The following is a 21,292-nucleotide window of genomic DNA, read 5'->3' on the forward strand; positions in this document are numbered from 1 at the left end:
GAAGGGAGCTCCTGAGAAAGATGAAGAGAGGGGCATGTAGTGACAGAACAAAGAGGAATGAATTCAAATTGAGAGTAGGGTTAGATTAGATATTAGGAAAAATATCTTTACTGTGACCATGGTGAGGCACTGGAACAGGTTATCCAAGGAAGTTGTGGAGGCCTCATCCCTGGAAGTGTTCAAGGCTAAGTTGGATGGACTGCTGAGCAAGTGGTGTAGTAAAAAAATGTCCCTGCCCATGGCAGGGGGGTGGAATTAAATGATCCTCAAGGTCCCTTCCAATCCAAACCATTCTATGATTCAAATACATTTGCCATACATACTATTTAAAAATTAAACTCCACACTCAGTCCCTTGTCCCTTTCCTTAGGGGGAGCTTCCCCACCAGTAACACTGCACATCCCCTAGCACCCCATTTTTACTATAATTTGTCTTTTCACTTCATCTCTTCCAATCACCTTCCCAGAGTCCTTTGTTGAGGGAGAGAGAGTTAATTTCATGGAAGCACATTTATCAGGAGACACAAACACTCTCATATCTCAAGTCACTGCTGTGTGTCAGAAGCTGAAGCAAAGGCAGCACTAGAGGTTTCACTCTGCAGAATGCCACCAAATACAAGAGGTGGTCACAGTTTTGGGGCTGCCCCCTACAGCCCTGCTGCCCACCCCAGGGACCTGGGATGGGGTCACACACACCCCAGAGGCTCCCCAGGCACTGGGAGTCATGGATGATTGTTACTAGGGAAGCTGCCTCATATTAAGTTGAAAGGGACTCAAATTTAAATCAGGCTGACATTCTTTTCCGAAAAACAGATGGGGAAAATAGTTAGGTTTTGGAGTCTGAAACATTCCAGAAGCCCTATAAACAAAACCCCACAGAGGCTTAATATAGCATGTTTTCCTAAGACTCAAGGCTCCCCTACAGCCAAAACACTTGCCAAATGTCTAATGCAAACACTAAACCTGCAGAGATATAGATATTCTGTCTCTCTGCAGACACCCAGGTTGCTTCCTGAAGTGCCTTTCCTCTACCCACAAGTGAAAAGCCATGTTGTAGAAAATGGAGAGACTGCCTCACACCACACCAACACCTTGAATATGATGTAACCAGTACGACCACAGGAAATCATTTAACTGTTTTGCAATGGTAAACAGCAAAGGTGGGTGCTCTCACAAAATTACAAGCAGCCCACATGTAGTACTCACAAAATAGTAGGTTTTTTTCCAAAAGGCTAGAAAATGCCATCTATCAGCAAGTATGTGAGTCCAATGTTCAGTTTTTCTTGCAAATATTTTAGTTGGCAGTTAAAAGATAGATTAAGATAAAAACTCACCAGACCAGACTTGTTTCTTCAAACAATATATTCTACTGACAATAACTTTGTATTTTTTGGTTTACTTTTTCAAAATTCAAAGGTGACAGTTCTTCCTTTTTATTAGATTCTTTGATAACATTTTTGGTTCAACCATTGATTTAAAGAACTGCTATAACTGGTTAAATGACATAAAAAGTGTTACACCATAGACAAAATGGACTCCTCCTGGATATTTTGATTTTTGTAATGAGCCCTCTGGCTACACCACGGGTAACAAGTAAATCATGTGCCATGAGAGGAAAGCATCTCTAAAATCCTGTATGACAGCCCCTAAACAGAGCAAGGAGGCAGCATTTAAACAAATGGCAGGGGTACTTACAACCAAAGAAAGACAAAGATAAAAGTGAAAGAAAGAAAAGAGATTTTTGAGATGTGGGTTGCTACAGGAAACCTCCGAAGAGAGAAAAGGTAAAGAGAGAGAAAGAGAGCTTAGAACAGTTTAAATAGGAAGTTGGAACAACATGAAGAAAAGAAGGTGAGCAATCACACAAAGAGCACCGAAACAGGAAAGAGAGAAAAGTGGTTAAAGATAGTTAAACACTAAACCAGAGAGTGTTAAAAAAGCATGAAGTGTAAAATGAAGGGAGAATTGAAGACCAGTTGAGATACACCACAGCAAGCAGCTTCTTGCAGCAACAATCAGGCACAGGAATTACTTCAGGCTTACAGTTGATTTCACAGCCAATCTCTGCTTGGGAGTAAAAAGTGAAAGGAAAATTTTAAAATGGCAGGCAATCAGAGAATTAATGGCTTAATCAACCATCCATCCATAGTTTCAATTACATGTTGAGCCTCAGAAAGAGAAATCAGACAGAAACCACTCCATGGCTGCAGTTTAAGGGACTTTTTGAGCAGAGCTTGAGCCTTCCACTCTAAATCCCACACTACCCCCAACCTGATTTAACAATCCCACTGAAGTGGGAAGCCCAAAGCAGCACAGGCATTTCCATGTTGTTTTTCTTAGACCTCTGGATCTCCGCTAGAGGAAGTCAAGCTTACCAGAGTGACTCAATCTGCACTTAGACAATTAACTCAACCCCAGGTACTCCTGAATCTGAACAAGTCTTTGCTGAACACACGCATTCAGAACAAAGCAGACAACTTTGGATGAAGCTCTGTTGGTGAGCAAGAGTTTATTTTTCCTAGCCTGACTGAAGCTGGCAAAAGCAATACATCCCAGGATCACATATGCCTTTTACAGGTGGCTTTTTTTGCTGTTAACAACTTTTATGCACAAGTTCTTCCCTTCATCTGTTCTTTCCAAAGCAACTGGCAAGGTCCCAGATTATAGAAGCAAATATTTCATTATTAGTCCATATGAGTGCAATCTACCACTCTGAACAATCAGGTCTTCTCACATTATTATAACAACCTGCCCATATCCTCCAGCTTTTCCAGTATAACGTGCCAAACACCAGCTGTGTTGATGATATTGCTAAGCTGCATCTAGAGCAAGACTGAAGGTATTGCCATTGCTAATGATGGTCCATGGGCTTTGGAGTGAGTTTGCCAGGGCTCTGGACCAAGGTTTGATGGGATTTGCCCTTTCTGAACATTCCTTGGCCTGTCCACAGCTTTGTCACATTTGCTTTAGCTGCAACAGCATTTCTTCTAATTGACCAACCAGCTGTGGCTGATTTGATTTACTTTTCTTTGTCACTGTATGGAGCCACACAGGTTTTGTGACTCTATTATGATAATAGCTTATAAAGAAATGCAGGGCTGGTATGTTAGCAAAGGCCTTGAGAAGTGGAGACACAGGATACAGTGCAGAGGAATACATATGCGGAAGACATGAGATGGGGCACCAGCTTATCAACAGAGACACAAACACTTGCTATAAACAACTGCCCCAAGGTCAGATAAAGAAATTCAGACATGGACCTGGGCAAAACTGGATATCACACAGAATCACAGAATAATGAGGTTGGAAGAGACCTCTAAGATCATTGAGTGTAACCTATGCCCTAACACCTCAACTAGACTATAGCACCAAGTGCAATGTCCAGTCTTTTTTTAAACACATCCAGAGATGGTGATTCTACCACTTCCCTGGGAAGAGAATTCCAGTACTTAATTATTCTTTTGGTGGATTTTTTTTTCCCTAAAAGATATATAAAAGATATAGGGCTAAGAAAGAGAAAGCAGAATAGTTTCCAATGTACCTAAAAGGTGTAATCTCTAGGGAAGTTTGGATATAACAAGACTGCGGAACAGTAAAGAGAGAGAAAGGTATCAAAGCATGCTAGAAAACATTAAGAAAAACAACCCCAGGTTCATCCTAGAGCAAGGAAAACATGAATATCATCCTGAACAAGGACCCCAGAGGATGACAGGTCACTATAACCATCTCTACCACCCACACCATGAAATCACCAACCTGAGGGCTAAGAAGAGCTGGGGAAGGGTCAGCAAAACATCAGGAAAAGCAGTTGAATCTAAGTGTATTTATAACAATTTAACTGGTGGTGGCATTGTTGTTAACATTATTATAACACCTGCATAGATATATAATCTTTTTCTGCAATAATTACATCCGCACTAATAACAATCCTTGGATTAAACCATTAAGATTTACATTATATTAACAATAAATCTTTGGCTTAATATAACTATATAAAAAGGTATGGTTCCTCTTTTGCAGTAAACAATATTTTGAGCTATGATTCCCAGCTTCACACACTATTATTTTCATCCCATGACCACAAATAAAAATGCATCCCAGGTGCAAACTTAATAAGTTCCTGCAACCCATTATTTTTCTTCAAAACACTGCTCAATTTGAGTCCTCTTTAAACTCCCTGTCCACTTCAGAACTAACTTTTGCATTAATCCTTCTTTTTTCCTGCTCGAATGAATAATTTCCCATCAAGTCCCACAACAAATACTTTAATAAATTACAGTTTGATTAGCACCAGATTAGTCACATCTACAAAATCAGTTTTTAAATGAGCTAGTTTGGGACATCAATCTCCTTTCAGTAAACACATGCCGTGTTTAATGAAACTTAATATTTAATTCCAGTTCTTAAATTATTCTCCTATTCAAAATGTGCTCTACTTTGCAGTCTATTGAGGGCAGATGGCTGCAGCTACCTGGATCTGCTTCTTTCCCTCTTTTTAAATGTAAATATTTTATTTGCTAAACTGCAGTTGTGCAACATCAGGAAATAAAATTTGATCCATGGTTTAATGGTCTTAATGAATCTGAAATGTAACATGCCATTTTTTACAGTGGTCAGAGATGGAAACACAAAGTTTTCTCTGTAAAAGGGAAATTAGGAACAGTTAGCTCTTGGGAGTTTTACCACAGAAACACTTGAAGAATCTTTTGTTTCTCCAGGTCTTCATCTCATTCGCCACCCTTTGCATGCCCCTATGTCCCACCTGATCTCCCACATGGAGAACTGAGGCAAAAGCCAGCATGCCTCTGGAGCCAGACCTTTATGAGCCATAATCTTCCAGCTGTAACATGCTCCCTCTTCCCTCACACTCATACACATTTCCTTTGTTGTCTTTATTTGTACTAGTAGGGAAATAAAATTAAAAATTTAGATTTGCTCTTCGTTGCCCTTGCAAGATTTAAGATAGCTTAGTTTTTGGTGAATCTCGGCAATCTTCTGTGTCAGGACTTCCAAGACACTACTTTATAGGGTGATCACTGCCATTTTTAGTAAATTTCTGCAAGCTCACAATAGCATTTCAGTGGGCTGATTTTTTTCAATAAAAAGCTGTAGAGCAGAAATAAAATTGAAATTGAATAAGCAGAGCAAGAATAAAATTGAAATTTGTTTTCTTGAAACAAATTTCAATTTTATTTCTAGGCTTGATACAAATAAATGTTAATCAGTCCTTTATTAAAAAAATTGCATCAGTCCAACACGCATCACCAGTTTACTTAATTTCACAAAAGCCAACTTTTAAAATTTAAAACTTTAATCAGATCTATATTCATACTCCTATGCAACTTAGAGCAAATCAGCTTGCTAACACTCAATAAAAATGGTTATTTTTAGGGATACACTTTAAGATGAGATATAAGATCATACTGAATCAAATTCTAAAATAGCTCAACTTTTCAGAGTTCTATATTAGGTGGTAGAGAAATCACATCAACACATTTTAGCGCCTATTAGTATCAGCACTTTTTACCTTCTAATTTAAGTTGTGAAAGATAAATCCTTCTGTTACGAAAGATCTCCTTCTATTTTACCTGTGCATAATCACACAAGGGCTTCTAATGAAGTCATCCACATCCAACTTTGGGAGACACAAAGCTAGAAGATGCTTTTCCATACTCCACCAAGATAAGATTCACATTCTGCCTTATGTATCACAGAATCACAGAGTGCTGAGTTGGGAAAGACCCATCAGGACCATCAAAATCCTCCTGGCCCTGCACAGGACACCCCAAGAATGACACTGTGTGCCCAAGAACATCCTCCAAACTCTTCCTGAGCTGTCTCAGGCTTGGTGCTGATACTGCTTCCCTGGGGAGCCTGTTCAGTGCCCAATCACCCTCTGAGGAAAAAACTTCTTCCTGATTATCCAAACTAAACCTCTTCCAACCAGCTTGAGGCTGTTTTGTCGAGTCCTGTCCCTGATCATGAGAACATACATGTGGTATCTTGTCTCAGTACCTGCCCCTACACTGCCCCTCACTGAAGACCACAGTGAGGTCTCCCCCCAGTTTCTTCTCCAGGCTGAACAAAACAAGTATACCAATAGCTTGCTTTTATTAATTCATTTAGTGCATTTCATTAATTTCCAGCTATATTTCCTCCGCTGTGGTTTCTCTATTTTTGGAGACTTTTCTGGACCTTCAAGTTCTGTTAACCAGTCATGACTACCACTACAGAGTGTGTGGGGGCTAGCCCAATAATTTTCATTTGCAACTATTACATCTCTTTCCAGCTTCTCCAACTAATTTCCCAGGCCACCCACACCTGATATTTCTCTCTGTTCTCACCCAAATGTGTTTAAGGTTCCAACTTCTCCTTAACTGCTTTCCATCTTTCCATCCTGACTACTGTGGTTTATAATCTAATTTAGTTCTTTGCTTTGTCTACCCTGCCATTGTAGTGTCATTCCTTTATCCAATGCAAAATCTTTATTTCCCTTACTTTTCCTTTCCTGAGTATGAAAAGCCGACATAGACATCACATATATTTCTCTGTATACTTTTTTTTAGGGTAAAGCTCACCAAACTCTTCTCAGAGCTCAAAATCTTGAGTCTCCATCATTTTATCACACCTTCACGGACCAATGAAATGCTGTGTTCATTTAAAACTATTACTATAGCCTTAGTGATCCAAGTCCAAGATTGAGCCAAGATTTAAAGAAAGAAAGAATCTTTAATTATAATAACTGACTGTTCAGTCAAATGGTCTCTCTCTGGCTGAAAAAAAACATAATTTAATCTCATTTATAGCAATAGTGATCTTTCAGAATGATTTTGTTAAAGAAAATCTACTATGAAAATGACGAAACACTGAGTTTTCTTCTTTTGATGAAGTAATTAATGAAATTATATTTTACACTTGGGTAGGTAGGGGTGAGTGGGTTGGTCAGTGTATAAACACTCCCCCATATTAATTCAGAGACCTTCAGCAACTGCATTTCTGCCCAAAGCAAAACCTGTGTGCTCATTTCTCATACTTCTGTGACTTTTCTGAGAAGGCTTGGTATCCCCTTGGCCCATAGCAATGAAAATTTTGCAGCTCCATCACCAACTCCAAACACTGGTTGCCAGTACTCTGAACCTGTGTGCCAACAAGACAGTTCAATGCCATGTAGGAAACAGAAAATAAGCTCCTTGCACTTCAGCCCTGGAGCAGAGCCAGCACCCCAACAACAGCCTTCAGGTCCCCATTTCAAAACACACAACCCAGTGCAGCTGACTGGTCACCCTGTCTGGGAAAATAAGATCATTAATTAGAGAAATTCAACTAGAAGCTACTATTCAGCTTTTCTTCTTTCCTTCCTCTACCTTGCTTCCACTTGGGGGTAGAGAGAGGGACCACTACACATGGAAGCAGCTCCAGCAATGCTCTCCCTCCACCCAGGAGAGGAAAACCTGGCAAGCAGCGGCTGGCAGGGAAGAGGCAATTGCTTCAAGGTGAGCTGGAAAGAGTTGGGTAAGCAGCAATTTATTCTGCAGTACAGTGGCAAATTTGAAAAACATAAAATTGAGTGTAACTATCTGTTTGTGGCTACAGAACAGCCAGGGAGACGTGAGAAAGCTCTAGAAGGCTGAAATTATATTCGGCAAACCTTCTGTATTTTTTTAAACTAGCATTTATGCTCAGCTACAGCACAGAGTGCCATAAGAACAAGCAAGAATTAAACAGTTAGCTAAAAAGAAAAAAAAAATTCATAGCACGACCCCTCTGATAAGCCCAAGTCAAACACTTCATTTCAAAAATTGCAGTGTGCAACTCAGGGGCAACATTTTTCAACATGTAACCAATTCTATATTCTCTTTTCAACATGGACATTATTAAGGGCCAGAAAAATGAGCAATGAGGCGAGGGAACTATGCCAATGCCATAAAAAGAAGCAGGGAACCAAGAGTTACATGTCTGAAGAAAATCACTAAAAAACAAGACCTATTAACACATCTCATCTAGTTTTGTTCAAGTAAATAAACTAATTAGTTCATTTCTGGATAACAGCTCCCCTAGTCTTTGATATTTGCTTAGCTGATTGCATATTTGTCTCTCACATCAGGCTAAGGCAAATACACATACTGTGGATATTTTATATTTCTAATTCCCCAGACACAAATGAATAGTTCAAGTTGATAATAGACACCCCTAGGTACATGAGTTGTGCCTTTAAATGCTGAGCATAATTTAGACTGACGCAAGACTCAAGAAAATGGATGGTACAAACAAATACAGGTGAAAGATTTCTTTCATTTTTCCAAAATGTTCCATGGGAGAGCATTGGTTTCTACAGGATAGTAAGCCTTTGAAAGCATTCTTATTAATTAAAATAAATTTATGTGTGTTTTTATAAGCTCACTACTATACAACTACATTCTCTTCCATTAAAAAAAAATTAATAAATATGTAAATAATTTTATGCAAGCTATACAGAGGACCCTACTACTCCATTTATCTGATCAAAGAATAATGAATAATTTATAAAAGGTGGCATTTTCAGGGGTCAAAATTTACCATTCATGCAGTATGGTTGTGAACAAGACATAATGGTAGCAAATAGTTTCTTCCTCAAAGGAAAAGTGTAGTAAGTGGAAACATAGTGCTAAACAAACACAACAGGCAGCACCTTGATTAAAAGGCCAAAGAATTAAAAACCCGGAGTGGAAATGGTCAAAACTTCCAAGGGGAGTAAAAATGTTATGCTTCTCTTTTTCCAGATCTCCAACATGAGATTTTCAAAAAGTGATTTTATTTTTCAGAAAGCCTAGGGAACACATCTAATATTTCCAAACAGTAATAATAGAGAAAATACCCAACTAACAACCTAGCAACAACAAAAAAATCCCCATTCAGTATCATAAACTGATGTTAAGAAACCAGCCATGTCTATAAAGAGATGAAAAAACATGCTGTGCTTTCAAAAAAAGCATTACAAGCCTTTAATGCAAAAGGGATGGCTGCTATTTTTTCTGCTGGTCCCCTCGTGACCGTACAGAGATCATTTTCTTAGCCCTGGACTTCAAAAATTGTCTTAGAAATGAGATTTTTGAAATGGACATTGCTGTTGAAACCAGTTTCCTCTCATTCCCTGAGCTCTTATTTTGTTCTCATCCACAACCCACACATTTTCTTTCTCTCTTTTGCTCTTTGTGGGTCTGAGCAAGCCTGAATTGATAACTAATACAGTTCTCCAACTTCCTCTTCTATTGACCTCCCACTCCTACTGCTCCACTGCTGTAAGGCTGGAGAAACAAAACAAAAACCCAAACTGACTCATATTTCAGTTCATTCTACTATATTTCCAAATCTTAACTGAAAAGGACATTTTAAGCCACTTGTTACTGCAATTTTTCCCCTCCCTGCCCTTCCCGCAACAATCACAGCTGCCATCTCAGTATCGACAAAATCACAGTGGGTTTCTTAGACTTTCATTTCTCCAGGACTAAAGATTAGACACTACTGGACCTGCTCACCAGGAAGAGCACAGGATCTCCATTCCATCCAAAGGTTTTTGTTTCAGTGACAGAGAGGCCAAGTTTCTGACTGAACTCTCCTGTGCATGTTCTGCATCACTGTTTCTCTCCTCATGCTGCGGTCAGGAGTACCACAGCGACTGCTGAATCCTCTCTCTCTATTCCCTTTCACCTCTGCTGTCCCAAGGTGCAAAAGATGTAATTCCTTGATGATAGCAGAATGAAAACAGGCTCTTAGTAGTTATTCCCTCTGCCTCTTTTCACACCTCAAACTACCAGTGGTTTTGCTCTTCCTAATGATCCTCTGGTTGGCTGAGACTGTTAAAATGCAAAGAATTTTTTCATGGTTTTTCAAACTCTGGTAAGTGACCAGATCCCAACTACTGCACTACCATGACACTACAAGACCAGAAAAGAGCAAATAAATACTGTTACAGAGAGCCTTCTGATATAAAGAATATTGCTGACACGTCCTTGACTACCTAATGTGTTTTCATCAACCAGAGATTAATTTGGGTACCTTCTGAAAAATGTTAGAAAAAGGAGGGGCATTTTCCCATTAACTTGCCGAACAGAAAGTAGAAAAGAGTCTCTCACTCTCCCTGTCTATCCAAAAGAAAGTTTTCTTTACTCATATAAATTCATTTATTGGAACAGAGCAAGCTTATGACGCCCCATTTTCCTGTCCATTGCAGTTGTAACAACGCCCTGTGGGTATCACAGTCAGGAAGGAAAAAAAAGGAGCAATCAAGGAGCAATTTTTGTAACTGGGTCCAGAGCCAAAGATTATTACTGATACTGTGAGGATACAAACCATGTGCAGATATACTTTGATGTCACCACAGTCCCAGTGGTCACACCACCATTGTGAATAAATCATGGTTTGAGAGCTGTTTAAGCTGTGACATGATTTGCATAATGAACAGCTGTACTGTACAAGCCAAACAGATGCCTCCACTGTATTTTTATTTTCATTTTCTCCCTCTGCCCCAATGAAGACATTTTCAGCTCAATGGCAGCAGGCAAATCACAGCATCTGTCACTATCCTCACTTCTGCATCTATGGAACAGGGATAATAGCACTTGCCTCCCTTAAAAGAACACTGAGAAACCCATAATAAAAATGATTATGTGAAGAGGGGATAATTTTATTAGCCAGCATCAGCTGCAGCTTGCTCCACTTTCCTGCATCTCATGTCTCCATGGTTCCAGGTTTTGAGCAGGGTAGCCAGACTCCCTCAAGCAGAGGAGAGCAGCAGGAACACTGTGAAATTCCCACTGGCTCAGCAGGCTGCTAAAGGAAAGCTGCCAGACTCAGCAGAACCCCCTTATCTTTTATAACTACCTTTCCTCAAAATTAAACAAATTTTGGCAAATGTTTGAGTTTTGATTTGCCTGAGATGCCTGTCAGGTTGGAGAATTTTTACTAGTTTGTTTGTCTGGGGTTTTTTTAATCTTCAAATCAGGCTCTGGGAAATAGGCCATACCCATAAAGAAAATTACCCATTTTATTTCATTTATTCAATATGACTCTGCCTTCTTTGCTGTTTGTCCCTTCAGATGACATTCCAAAATATGCAGTACAGTCAGAAAACTACCTAACCTGAAAGCACAGAGCCTCTCACCAATGCTCTCTATTAATCTTCCCAAGGGACTCTATTTATACTTTTTTTTTTTTCAGAGAAATTGTCTCTTTGCTTCAAGTGACAAACATCAGGGCATTGGGACAGCCATGCAAAAATGAATTAGGAAAAAATTAAATAAACTTAAATAAAGGCTACATGAAATGAAATCTATGTCTATCTAGCCTGTGTCCCTGTTGTGACACAGGGCTAGAATGTGTATTTAAATCCTTCGTTTCCAGAAGCAGTGAGCAGAGGCAGCAGCTGTGTGGCATGTTCTCATCTCTGCCAGTCAGCAAACAGCATCTCCAAGGCACAAATGCCCTCCAGTGTGACACCAGTCAGCAAATAAAGCCAAAAGCCCAGACCTTTTGTTCTGCAATTGATTCTCAGAAACACTGAATATTTTAGGTTGGAAACACCTTTAAAATCATCAAATTCAAGCCTCAATCTAGACTGCCAAGACCACCACTAATCCATGACTCTCAGTGCCACATCTTCATGTTACAGGGATGACGACTCAACCACTTCCCTGGGCAGCCTCTTCCAGTGCTTGACAGCCCCTTCAGAGAAGAAATATTTTGTAATATTCAATCTAAACCTCCTCTGGTGCAACTTGAGGCCATTTCTGCTCATCCTATCACCTTGTTACTTGGGAAAAGAGACTAACCCTGACCTCGCCACAACCTCCTGTCAGGTACCTCACAGCCCTTCCCACTTGGCTAGAACTTCAGGAACTGCCTCACTTATCCCACTTATCCCAGTGCAATTTTAGCAACTAAGATGGACCCTCCCTCAAATTCATGAAAGATCATTCGTCGTGTAATTTAATAGTAGCAAAAATGAGTTGGGATGCCCTGCCATTTCCTTTTCAGTTATTGGACACAGGCCAAAGCTCACCATGACCTTATCAGGGCTAGAAAGGAATAACCTTCTCACAGCTGCAGTGAAGCAGCTTCAGGATGTTCACTGATGGTGTCAGCACCACAAGGTAGTGCCTCCATCCATGGGAGATTTCTTGTGTCCTAGAAACAAGGAAGCCAGTGGAAGGAAGGAAAGTACAATCAACATCACTTGTTAGAACAGAAACTGAGGTTTATAGACATAAATCAACTTGCTTGTAATTATCCAAAAGATGTGTGTGACAGAGAACTTTTTTAAGAGAAAATAGTCTCTCACCTCAATGAGGGAAACATTCCAGACAGAAAATCCCACTTTCAAATACGCCCAGGAAGACAGAGTTGTCTCTGTCCAGTCTCTTATCTTATTAGAATAAGTTTCATTTTCTATCCATGCTAAAAAATATCAAATTATACTGTAGCTATAAAATTTCAGATGACAGAGGATGAAGTTGTACAGCATGCAACTTACCTGAGGTGAGACTTCAGTGAAGCCTTTTTGGCTTTTAAACAGTTGGGCTTTTTTATTACTTTCTATGCAAACCTTTCTATTTTGGAAGTCAATACAGAGCTGCATCCTTGCAGCAAAATTTTGGTAGCTACAGAGTAAGGCTGCAGTCTGTATTATTATTGAAAGGACACTCTGCCTCAGCTACACTCCAGCAATGCAACAGGTCAAAATACATTCAATTCTTTAAAAGTCTATTTTCATCTACCCAAGCATGGTGGGAACATGTCTTCATGGCTGATTTGTCTTCTCTGTTATCATCCTTATCTGGTTAAAAGTTGTGGAAAAATTAGGAAACTCCATTCAAATGAAAAATTCTTGTCATCTGACATCCCTGCTCTAAACTAAGGGACACCATTTCACTCTATCCTTTCAATTACCCTTCCAAGTCTCATCTTCTCCAATCACAGAAAAACTCCCTTCCTCTCTGTTCCTTTACCCTTGTGCACACATTTTTAAAGAGAATGTCCTTATCAGCTCTTCTGCACCTCATGACTGCTTTAGGTTCCAGAGTTCTCTCAAGACTACTAACCCTTTTTAAACAAATAAAATAAAATTAAATTAAATTAAATTAAACAACATATTAGAGACAATATAAAATAAAATGTCCTCTCTCTAAACTGGAAGGTAGCATTTACCAAACCACTGGAAGGTGAGAGCTCCTAAGGGAAGTAACGTTATTCCAAAACCAGACACACATTCTATTCCATCTACATCTCTGATGCTAAGAATAATTTCTAGCATTGGGAGAACATAAAACAACCCCAGAGGGGGAAAAAAACTGGAGGAGTTATTTATGGTATTATGCATTTAAAAAATTCTTTGATGGCAAGATCATACAACACTAATCAGAAAACTGAAATTTCTTGCTAATGCAAAATTTGCAGCACAGAGGTGAAACTCTTCTTAACATGTGGGCAGGCAAATACATATTTCACACTGTTCCTATTGTCTTCATTTTGCATCTGCCACAGATCTCAGTATTCAATGTGCAAGTAGGAGACAGAAAATCTCAGGGAGACAACTGGAGACTTTGGCAGCTAATAGGGGGAGAACCAGACCCATTGTTAGCTTGAGAGTCCAAAGAGGAAAACTAAATACTCAAAAAAGAAAAAAAAATATTAAACAGTGACATTTAAAACCACTAGCTTTGGTGGAGAGAGTTAATAGCTAGCTGAGAACAACAAAATGACCCCAGAACTACTTTTCAGTTTACGTAAGATTTACATAAATAAAAACGCAACAGGTCACACGTGAAAAGCTTTCTACAGAGTTGTCTTTCCAAACCATAATGGCTAAAGAGATATTTTAGTTCATTTTTGTTTCCTTTTTTTTTCTTAATGATGTCCAGATTCTGCACAGACTTGCATGATAGAAGTCATACTAATGATTTAGTGTATTACAGTATTACAGAATCAGCCAGCAGATGCCAGAAAGATAGGGCTGCATTTAGGAAGGAAGAAGTTGGCATTTTTAACCTCCAAAGGGAGGCTACAGCCTGGAGGGTGTTGAAATACTGCTGAAAGGCAAGTTTCATTCAAATTGAGTTCTTATTATCATATAAATAATGTAATTTTTTAAAGTTGCATCTATGCTACATATCCAAATGCCGTAATAACTAAAAGTAAAAAAGAGGAAAAAAAAAATACAGGCTGAGAAAAGCTCAGATTTCTCGATGATCTACTGATTGATTTTTTTTTCCCTAGACAATATAATTTTCCACATGTTTCCAAACTAGACTGGTTTTCAGCAACCAGTCTCTTGATGAAGCTCTTGGAGAACCCTTTGGCACTTTTAACAATCAGTTAGTCACACAAACTTCGTGCTAATTTGCCAGCAGAAAGTAAAAGAAAGAGAAAAATCATTTATGGCTATGCTTAATTTAAAAATAAAATTTTAAAGCTTGGAATATCTGTCTTCTGTAATTAATAGCTGTAGTTTTGATTACTGTTTCCTTCTCCTCAAAATAGCCCCAGCTACATCTCAGTGATTTTTCAGGCAGGAACCTCAATCACCCATATAGAGAACTTGTTTTATACCACAGATATTTCTGATGGCCTCCAAGGTATTTTCCTGGAAGGTGAGATTATTATGCCCCAGGGAATATTTAGGTATTTTATACCACATGTTTAGCACAGGATATATGGGAAACTACCACTATAAAGTGCCTCATAGGACAATATTTATGGCATCCATATATGCCAGTTTTGGGCTGAAAAGAAAAATATTTCCCAGCCCAACAGAGAGGTGATGTGAATCAAGACTCCCTCACTAAATATCATATTCAAAAGACTGCTAGAAAAGGGCAAGGGAGTATGATATAGAGCAGCCTCTCTTCTTCCTTGTATGAACAGCAGATATTCCAAAAACTTTTAAACTTTACCTGCAGTCATGAGTAGCTACACTGTGTAACTGCATTTCTCAGTGAATAAAATATTTGCCAAGTGTTATTCAACAGAATTTTTCTTCAGAATGCATCTCCCAGCAGAGTTGCAAAACAGTCATGAGTGAAAGAAACTGCTTGTAAGCACTTCAACAATCATAGAGGCAGGAGTTTTAGGAAAAAGTTCCAAATTTTTCTGCTCTCTGCATGATGCATGCGGGGATACTTAAGAGATTCAAGTGGTAAAACTCCGTAGCCAAACCCATGTTTTTCAGACCATGTTCCTCAAGCTGAAACCCAGGTGGTCTCTTCAGAGCCTGCTGCTGAGTGGAGCTCTAGGGATCACAGTGTTTACACCATTTGGGATGTACAATTTTTTCCCTTCCTCATGCAGACTGCCACTTCTCCTCCCAGTCTTCTGCACTGCTAATACGTGCAGAAATTCAGTACTGTATTTCCCCATATGAAGAACTTGGCAAGGAAAGACCCTGTGCTCTTGGCAGAAGTTTATCCTGGGATTATGCCAATAAACAATCATTTTCTGGTTGCCACAAGCATCCCATTATTTCGGTTCAGCCATTCAGTCCACTCCAGTTCAGCTCTGTTAGTGCTTCCTTAATAAACCCTTATTATCAGGGGCTTAGGCCTCAGTCATTTGAATTCATGCTCAGCCGGGACTCAGTATTCAAAGACCCAGTCCCAATGTCCTTAAAAAAATATATAATTAAAACCCTTACTTGGCCACAGAGCAGAGACAATGAAATTTCATTGGCTGCAAGCTATATTTGCACTCTTAAAGACTTGAGAAAAGCTGGATATTGAGGCTTGTTTTATAAACAACACTTGGAGGCTTTAGTTCTCGCTGAAGAGAAATGCCACGGCAGTCTTTTCACCTTCACCCTCCTTTGTATCTATAGCATTTGTGTCTATGTTGTTTACTACACAAATAAATATCTTTTTCTCATCAGTTTCTAACACCTGTTCCTGGGGCTAGATTTGGTGGGGACAGACAGGACCCAAAACCCAAAAGCACCTTGAAGCCCTCACTGGGGTAGGTACAGCCTGGGGACAGCACCTGAGACAGCTCCTCCTCCTGGGACACAGCTTGGCTGCTCCAGGGCTTTGGTGCCTACTGAGGAGGCAGCTCGAGACACTCATCTGTACAGCATGGGATTTACAGCTCTGATCCAGGAACCCAGCTCTCCTGGAGAGCAGCAGGCAGTCTGTCTCACTCAGGGAACCACACACACACACTGAATTTGTGAGGGGACTGGCTCCAGACTTGGAATTTTAGGTCATCTTCATTTCTGCACAGATCAATTAAGAAAAATATTTTGTCTGGAGATTAGTTAGAATTCCCAGACTGTAAAGTTTGTCACTGAAAAACTCACAACTACCTCCCTCAGGTAATCCACTGTCCTAAACCACATAAAATTTAATTTCTTCTTGATTTTCTGTTCTTTACAATAATGGTGTATAAACCATCAATCACAGAGTTTTGCTGGTCCCAGGCTGGATGTCTCTCTGTGGTGCTTGCCCAGGACATGAAAAGCAGCATGAATCCCTCAGACAAAGCAAGGGGGGAATCTGCTCCTCCCCAGCAAGTTCTCTTTGTGCTAGTTGGATCCTCCAAAACAAAATATTTAAATGCAAAAAGGTGCATCACCCATGGTTCAAATTAGCAAGGCATTACTGTGTTCCTTCCCTTCCAATATATCCTCCCTCAATATCACACCATCCTTACCACCCTAGAGGTAAGCACCAGTGAAACAAATCCTCATCCCCTCCACCCTCTCCTCTCCTTTGCTCTCTGCAATTATAATCAAATATGCAAACCACAGAAAATGGATTCTCTGCCCTGCATCCTAATAAGCATGGCTAGTGCCCTAGAACAAACTGGCTTGCAAGATTTGGAATTCACTGATGACTTCTGGAGTTAGGAACAGGGAAAAAATACAAAGTGTGATAAAAACACAAACACATTTTGGACATCTAAAGTGAAATCCTTCTCCATTGGTGAAGGTGAGGAGGATAGGAAAAGTACACAAGACTTCTCAAAGAGATGCTTTACTCAAGACAGAATCCCTTGTGAACACTTTTTGTTTCTGTTCCCATAAACTTAACTGAAACTCTTTACCGCTACTGCTGACTGAGGAATCTGGAGACTAGCATGGCAAAAGCAGCTTTCCAGGGACTGTGCTACTACTGTGAGCCTCCAGAGTGGCAATAAAGACAAGTTAGTGTGTGACTGAAAGACCAATTTCATGGGCTCCTCTCTGGGCCCAGGGACCCTTGTGAGAGCAAAGAGCTCCCAAAGGCTCTGGATTCTTCAGCTAGAGCAGAATTACACACACAAGAGTCCTGAAACAACAGCAGTGCCATCCACCTCAAATGAAATCAGTGTCATATAACCTCTGAAATTGAAGCAGTCTAGAAATGCACCAGACCCTGTAAGCTTTCCACTGCTCTTTATACTCTTCGTGAGGGATTAGAGAGCTGAATGTATTTGTAACTCTAAATGGCACTTCCCATTGATCCTTTGTTTTTAATTTCTTCCCAGAGGTTTAATAAGCAGAAAAGTGTCATGGTATGCATGGTTTTTACAATTTATGTAAAAAAGGAATTCCATTTCAATGAGTCTCCCAAGAACACAGTCTATTTTAACTACTGAGTTTTGTCATTTTTCATTTTTGCGAATCTGCAAGAAATACTGGTGGAGGCAAAAGGCCTTAATAAAACTGCAGTAGCTGAAGTTAATGGGCAGGTACTGTGGAGGGAAAGAAGAAAAGGTGAGAGATGTTAACTCTTGATAGTTTTAGTGAAAAGTTATGACAAGTCTTTAGCAGTTTATCTCTGCACAGCTCAAACCTGCAATGTAATCAGTCCATCCTCATACTGCCAACACACCTACCTCCAGTGGGAGTGATTTTTCCAGAAACACCTCAGGACTTTATTGCAAAATCCCAGCCACAAGGCTGGTATAATCTGCCACGAATTAAATGCATGATTTCTCATTAGGGAAGAAAACTCAAGGGTCCTCGAGGTAGATTCATTTACAGTAGCTGTATAGGTGCAATACAGCATTGCCCTCTGCTGGATTTTAAGCTGTCTGCTCATGCAAAAGGTGCCTCTGGCTGAGCTAGAGAGGATGATTTTTAAACCAACACTGTAGTAATTACCATAGGGGAATATCCTGCCACCAAATAAGGAATGAAATAGTGAATGAATGTTTCTTCCTAAGCATTTTTTCCCCCACTGGGCTAGCAGTGCTTCAGACAAGGGGCGGTGTTGACTTATTCAGCCCTTACCCAGCACAGCAACAGCCACAATTATGCATCCCCCAGAGCCCAGATAGTGCAGAGTAACTTGCACACAGATACACAACATCTAAACAAGCCAAAACTGAATTGTAGGTGAACTCTGGCTGAATTCTGGTACCTACAAGAGCGGTCAGTCACACATGACTGTCACATCCAACAGGGTGTTACCCAACACAGCATCGCTGCTATATGCAACTTCTACCAACTTGACAAGAATGAGGAAGGATCTCCTGCTTTTGAGTAGGATAATTTTCTTCCTAGTAGCTGGTACAGTGCTGCTTTTTGGGTTTAATATGCAAATAATGTTGATCAAACATTGATGCTTACTTGTTGCAAAGTGGTGTTTATACTAAGTCAAGGACTTCTCAGCTTCTCATTCCCTGCCAGCCAGCAGGCTGGAGGTGCACGGGAAGTTGTGAGGGGACACAAACAGGACAGCTGACCCCAGCTGAGTGAAGAGCTATCCCATACCATAGAGAATATCATGCTCAGTACATAAAATTGGGAGAAATTGGCCAGGAGGAGCCTGTCCCTGCCCAGGGATTGTCTGGGCATCAGTCAGTGGGTGGGGAACCATTGTTATGTGCTTTACTTGGGGTTTTATTTATTTTTTTGTTTCTCTCTTTTGTGCTGTCTCCCTTTTCATTACAAAGGGAGAGTTATAAATATTATATTCTCTTTCAGTTCTTAAACTGTTTTTATCTCAAACCCATGGATCTTACCTTCTTCCCAATTATCCTCCCATTCCAACAAGAGAAAAAGGTGAGCTACTGGCTGCATGGTACTTAACTGCCAGCTGGGGTTAAACCATGACAGAGAGCAAACGGGATGCTACACAATGACATAAAGCAAATTGTTTTGTCAGTTCCTGCTTTTCATCATCTATCATTTTCTGACTATTCCTTGTCTAATTGACTTTTTGGTATAACCAACCAAATGCACACACATATACAAGTATACAAGCACACCTCTATGTGAAAATATTTATTTGAACACTGCTGTCTGCAATGGGTTAATTATACTCATATGACCTAGATAAAGACAACAAATCCCATTTCTGTATTTCCTCAGCTATTATTCTTGCTGATCATCTAAAAGACACAGCAGGGCCTTTTGCATCCTGTAGCTTGATGCTGTACAGAATGGGACCCCATCCAGAGAATCAGGACATCTGCTAATTCAGACTAATATACAGGAAGCTGAGAGTTAGCAAAATACTGTTTCAGACAGAAAGGAAGTGCAAAAAGAAAGCTCTTTTCCATTTATACTAATTTCCAGAGTCTACCCTTGCACTTCTTAAGTGATCCTTTATTTAGTTTCTTTTCACTTTGATTTTCCCACCATTCTTTCCCCTTTTCACTCTACCTTATTCTCTCATTTCAATCTCAATTTACCATTTGACTTATTTTCCTTCTTTCACCAAAAAGGCAGTATATTCTCTTTGGAATACCTAGTCTGCAAAAGCAGCTGACTGTTTTTTTAGGATTCCCTAATATCCCCAGGATTTCTTAGGATGTCACTAGTGGCTGTGGGAGAAACCCACTCTTCTTCATGGGTGGCATTGTTAATAGTGATAACAACAACAAAAATAAAAACTTCAGTTTCTAAAGATACTTTCTTGCTTCATTGCTAAATGAGAATGTCTGTACTCTGAACAGCCCCTTTCAGCCTGTTTCTCCCTGCAAGGTATTCACAGTTCTCTGTGGGAGGCTTCTTCCTAAAAATAAATGTCATGATTTGTTTTCTCTTATCTCACAGCTAATTAAATTCTGCCACCATAACATTTCACCTTTTCATTGTGCTGCATTTCCAAAGTATCAAACTGCACTTTGGCCTTTTCCTGCTTCTTTTTTTTCCTCCCTGTACTGCCATACCAAGAGCAATGGCTGGGGTCTAATTTAAAAATTCTCAACCCCAGCCACATGAAATGAAAAAAAACAAAGCCTACATTGTTTGATCTCTAGAAATAAGTTAGCAACACAGGTCAAGGTTTGATAATCCAGTAATTTCAGTTTACAAACTGTGCAAAGTAGAAAATTTAACACTGATTAAAGGTCTGCATTGGTACACATCAAAGCTTTAGGTGAAGTTGCTAAGAATGTACTGAAAGGGTGAGAGATGGAAGATAAGAATTATATACATAGTAAAAAAGAAAGGTGATAAGGTTCACATTATCTAGAAATCAATTCTGAACTACAAAGTCTACCTAGATGCCAAAACAGACTTTTATGGACCAGGAAGACATTAAAGAACAGCATCAGCCCAATTTTTCACTGCTTTGTGTGTTTTTTTAAATTATCTATCCTCATTCAAATGAATAGGAAAATGATCCATTAATGTTTTATACTCACCTTGAACCAATGACTGGGCAAAATGCCAAACCATAAAATCCTTGTAATGATGGGAGACACCTAAACATGCAACAATTCCAAAGCCAGTTATTATCAATTGTTTTGGAACTCTCAGTGGTCTCTATGGCCAGTGATGCAGATGATTGCTCCAGTTTAAGACTGAGGGAATAAATCACAATGCAAATATTTCAGGAAAGTGATCCAAGGTCCAAGGCACTGTATGTAAAATTTTCTGTGTCACACTCAGGTTTAGTCCCTACTTTACATTCTAAAGCATAACCATTCAAATGAAAAAACCAAAAAACTAAAAAACAAACCCAAACACATTGCTGCTTAAAACATAAGTAACAAAGACAAACTTTACTTAAGACTGTTCTTGATCTTTGGGCATACTGTACTTCATGACTGATTGTATTTTTGATTAATTGACCTTTATTTCCTCAACAGTAGCCATTTATGCTTTATACTGGAAAATGCTTGGTGGTGATGATATACCAGAATGTGAAAAATCTTCATGTGACCACTTCCCTGTCCTGAACAACCATGGGAGAAAAAAAATATTTTTAAAGGCTTTAGATGGCCACAAATATAATAGTGAAAGTACATCCCTGACAGTTTTCATAGCAATGTCAGAAAATCAATGCAGGAAAACCATCAAATGGCTGATCTTCCTCTCTCTCCCAGGGTGTGGGTGT

At 39.5% G+C, this 21,292-nt stretch overlaps 1 protein-coding gene across 2 annotated transcripts in view; it reads right to left on the bottom strand.

The window, feature by feature from the left end:
* The window catches only part of PTN (pleiotrophin), a 78,149-nt gene that overhangs the window by 26,634 nt on the left and 30,223 nt on the right, over positions 1-21,292 (bottom strand). Inside the window, exon 1 of one of the 2 annotated variants that reach the window (XM_058022166.1) lies at positions 20,598-20,680. The exons of the other annotated variant lie outside the window; for it this stretch is intronic. Coding sequence (XP_057878149.1) covers positions 20,598-20,665 — 68 coding nt within the window. The 5' untranslated portion in view covers positions 20,666-20,680. Of the gene's footprint in view, positions 1-20,597; positions 20,681-21,292 lie in introns of those variants that run through there. 2 annotated transcript variants of the gene reach the window in all.

Source organism: Melospiza georgiana, chromosome 4 (assembly GCF_028018845.1).
Source record: "Melospiza georgiana isolate bMelGeo1 chromosome 4, bMelGeo1.pri, whole genome shotgun sequence".
Taxonomy (NCBI): domain Eukaryota; kingdom Metazoa; phylum Chordata; class Aves; order Passeriformes; family Passerellidae; genus Melospiza; species Melospiza georgiana.